This window comes from Hibiscus syriacus, unplaced genomic scaffold (assembly GCF_006381635.1).
Source record: "Hibiscus syriacus cultivar Baekdansim isolate YM2019G1 unplaced genomic scaffold, ASM638163v2 tig00110647_pilon, whole genome shotgun sequence".
Classification (NCBI taxonomy): Eukaryota; Viridiplantae; Streptophyta; class Magnoliopsida; order Malvales; family Malvaceae; genus Hibiscus; species Hibiscus syriacus.
This window is the reverse complement of record NW_024062811.1, coordinates 895,371-899,487: the sequence shown is the minus strand read 5'-3', so window position 1 is coordinate 899,487 and position 4,117 is coordinate 895,371. Positions and strand designations below refer to the sequence as shown.

At 37.7% G+C, this 4,117-nt stretch overlaps 1 protein-coding gene across 1 annotated transcript; it reads right to left on the bottom strand.

Annotated features, from left to right (window-relative positions):
- Positions 1–763: 763 nt before the first annotated feature.
- LOC120137020 (glucan endo-1,3-beta-glucosidase 1-like) lies at positions 764–3,613 on the bottom strand. The gene is made up of 4 exons (XM_039152894.1): positions 3,284–3,613; positions 1,873–3,183; positions 1,057–1,084; positions 764–930 (listed from the first exon to the last, which is right to left on the bottom strand). Exons 1-4 carry the CDS (start codon positions 3,351–3,353, stop codon positions 783–785), a joined length of 1,557 nt encoding a protein of 518 aa, XP_039008825.1. The 5' UTR covers positions 3,354–3,613; the 3' UTR covers positions 764–782.
- Positions 3,614–4,117: the final 504 nt, after the last annotated feature.

The following is a 4,117-nucleotide window of genomic DNA, read 5'->3' as shown; positions in this document are numbered from 1 at the left end:
CGACTTAGGAAGTCCTCATAGTGCTCATGCTTCTGAGATCCGTTCAACCTTGGTGGCTTGGATTAGTCACAGTGGTGTTTTGCTTCCGCATTGTTGCCTAACCCTATCGGGTTTGTTCGTCTCTTAGTGAGCCAGAGACTCACAAGGACGTGGTTAAGGTTGACTTAGGCGTCATTTCAACCTGGAAATCATCTAAGTGTCGTACGAATCGACTAGCAGAAGTCTAGCCCTGTGACATGATGTACACACACCCTACAGACACAACTGCTCGAATTCATGATCTCTTTGCTTCAAGTCAATCAAAATTTTTAGTCTATGTAATAATTTCAAAGAACATTATATATAACATTAATTATCATTTATGTCCCATTATATTATTACCTATTATACACCCTTAATCATTTATTTCTTTTTCTCTTTCGATAGAATGGGGTTACTGTATCACTAAATAATAGTAATGGATGGGCTGATTACAAATATTAATGGGTTAAGTACAAATCATCCGATATTGGTGTCATGGGCTACCGCTTTAAATGGAATATGAACCATCTGTAATTGGGTTTTGATTTCAAGCGACAAAGAAGTTCAATGCGAAATCATTGCCCAAAAAGGGTTTATAAATATTCTTCATCTCTTGATCTTGGCCATAAAAAATGCCTGAAACTGATCCCATTTCAACTACTTGATGATTGCATGGTGCAGACTAATCTCACTTCTTGCATTGATTACTACAAACAATATCAGCTCACGAATAGTTTTTTACTTTCCTCCTCACCGAGCCTTCACAAAAGAATGAATAACAAAATACATAATGCTAGAGTCGTTGAACTTATTTGGCAGCTGTGGAAATTGTTGAACTTTAACCTCTCAGCTGCACCACTTGTTTCCGTCGAGTTAGAAACCGTTCTCGTCTTATTGCTTACCACCTTACTGAAAATGGAAATTAAGACTTCTCTGTTAGGAAATAGGAACCTTATGCATTTTGTTGCAACTACATGATGCTTCAACAGCATTAATACTCTAAAAGGAAAAGATGCTAAGTACAATAAGTCTCACCTTCCTGGAAATATACAGCTCCCGTGACCTGCAAATACACCGCACAAATTTAGAAATGCGAAAACTTCTCAGATTTCTAATATGGTACAGTAAAATCAGTAAATAAATGGAAGGGAAAAGAAAAGAGAATCGAGGAAAAAGGCAATGAAAGAAGATGACTGAAAGAATAAAGAAAAGTCTCATTTTTCTTTAGAAATCCAAACATAATGTTGTGCAGTGGGGCACACTAGGAACCAGTGTCCAAACTGAAATAATAATTCCGAGCATGAGCAAGAAAATGTTATTCCACGCCCTTTCCAGCCTTCAAATCACGAAAAGAACCCATGTGACCTTGCCAGGTAGAAACTGTATGTACACCCCTTCTTTTTTAGAAGTAACCTTCCCCCCCCCCCATTGAATATCCCTACACGCATGGCTTGTAACTTGGAGGTGCAATATTCCCACTACTTTCTGATAACGAGGCTTTATATTTTAAAACCTATATACTTAATGCTTAAGCAAAAGATTAGCTGCAAGAAGGATTAAGTTGAAAAATTTGGCCTTGGAACTATGGTAAATGCACACAATAGTAGGGGATTAAAGTATTTGATCCTTTCACTAAGGAACTAGATCATGGGAAACCACAAACAAAACTATTGCTGAATGTTAAATATCTTCATTTCCAATTCTTCATCTAAAATAGTTTGATCAGAAGATAAGTTGAGCACTTGGATTACTAACCACTTACAATGGCTACAGAACAAATTGAACTCGATTGAGGGACAATGTAAAGGTAAAAACAAATGTTGATTAAGGAATGGATGTGATAATACTTACTTGGGTCAGTGGTAGTTATCATGGCCACACCCTTGAAGTCACAAGACCCAGAAGCTCTCCCTTCCTTCTGATAGTAGCTATCAAATGCATAAGAAGCATGGTTCTTCACATTATTCGGCTGGTAGCAGCTTTCCCCTGGTTGAATCTCACTGCAATTTGCCCTACCAGGACCACAAGCCCAGTCCAAAGCCATCTGCAATGTCTTCGAATCAACTCCGTCCATTGCAATACAAAAGGTCTGGTTAGTTGTATCATTTGCCAAAAAGGTCCCACTTCCTGATACATGAAGCAAATACACTGGGGTTGAATTTGAATAAAACAATCCCCAATTCGCCTCGGATATTGGGGGTGACCTCAAGTCCTCGTTGAACAACTCATAAATATACACACTGGAAGTGAGTTCTGGATGCAAAGGGGTTCCACTACGGTCTAAGACATGCTTAATAAGATTCGAATTATAGGTATCTGCATTATCTTTAGTAGCATAAGGCTCTTTCGAATCCCCTTTCGAAGGCCACCCACTCTCAGTGACAAGCACAATAACATCGGTAACGTTCAAATTTTTCATAGAAACATATGCAGCATCAATCATGGCATCCAGCACATTAGTGTAATGCAGCAAAGTGTTAGGATCAACCATTTCTTTAGACGGTGTCAATGGCTTAAACAAGGAATTATCCAACGGAACCACACCTTTATTCTCCATAAACACATAATAAGGATAAAGATTCATCATTAAAGGAGACCCAGTTCTTGACAAAAACTGAAGCAAAGGAACCATAACCGCAGTCAAGCTTTGGTTAAAGTAAGCCTGAGAAGGAGGAAAGGTATCAAGAACAATCGAAGCTGCATGTGGGGTTGAAACCTTGATTAGAGTATGCAAATTTGCAGCCACCAAAGCACTGTAAAGAGACTGAATTGCAGGAAGCAGCAAAGGACTCGAGGATGGTACGGTCGTCAAGACCTCATCTCCAACTGCAATACCGGTGATGAGCGTTTCCGGGTAGTAAGCGACGACGTTTCGACCGACCCAAGAAGCCGCCGTGGTGTTGGATGACCCAATCGCCAAAAGCTGGTTATTCGGTACGCTGATAATGACCCGTATCTTTGTCTTCGCCAATGCTTTGAGTATATCGGGGTTTGCATCATACAGTCGAATGTGATAAATTTTCTGCACTTGCAAGAATGAAACCAAGTCTGCTGGTGAAAGCAGATCTGAGACATCCGTGCCTATGTTAACACCCACAAACGGTTCTTTATCTTGCTCTTGAGTTTTCTGCTTGATTTCTCGGACTAAAGCTGATGGCTTTGCTGCAAAAATTTGTAAAATTTTTTAATTATAAAAATTGAGCCTCAATTGGATTTGTGGTTTCTAGTAAGCTATTTTCTACTGGGGTTTTTGAGACATTACCTGTGGAAGGAACTGTAAAGCAGAACAAAGTGATGAAGATAAAATAAGTGGTAAACTCAGTGTTCGCCATTGAAGAGGAGCTTCAGCTTTATTTCTGCATCCTCCGCTTTAGTCTTTGCTAGAAATTCTAACATTATCTTCGCAAGCTCTCCGTTCTTTCTAATGGAAGTGACTGGATTTAGTAAACCTTTGGGATTTATATCGGTTATGCTTGGGATTGACTCAAGAGGTCCTCACTACAATAAGAAGGAAGAAAAGTACTGACATTTATCAAAAGATTAGCAAATTCAAAATCTTTTGGGTTTGGGGGCTTTAACTGGTTTTCTCTGCTTCCTCAAGGATGGTTTTTTTTCTTTCCTGTACTGTCCACAATTCAGTTTTTAGCCACATAATTACCACAATACCCCTTTGAGCCGACAAGTGAAAAAAATGTTTTTTTTTAATTTGTTTTTTTCTAACGTGTTCTGAGAGTTTTGCGCACACGACCATCTACAACACTTTCTACTTTCTAGTTCCGACTGGATTGTTTTTGTTTGGTGACCGTCACTTTAGGAAAAGTGCTAAGGCAATAATGCGTTAATAAGGAAGTGTTGTCGAAATAATTTTTTTTCTCAAAGTGAGATTTAAAATATCATATAATTTTAATTATTCTTTTTATGATTAATTTTTAATTTTAAAATAAAAGTGATTAAAAAATCTCTCGTTTTGAAAATTTTGAGATTCTTTTTTAAAAAATAAAAATGTATTGTTTAAGGAATTGTCATCAATCTTTAATTAGAGTGTGATTAGGCACCTAAAAATATGTTGTCATTTTAAATAAAAATTAATTTTAAT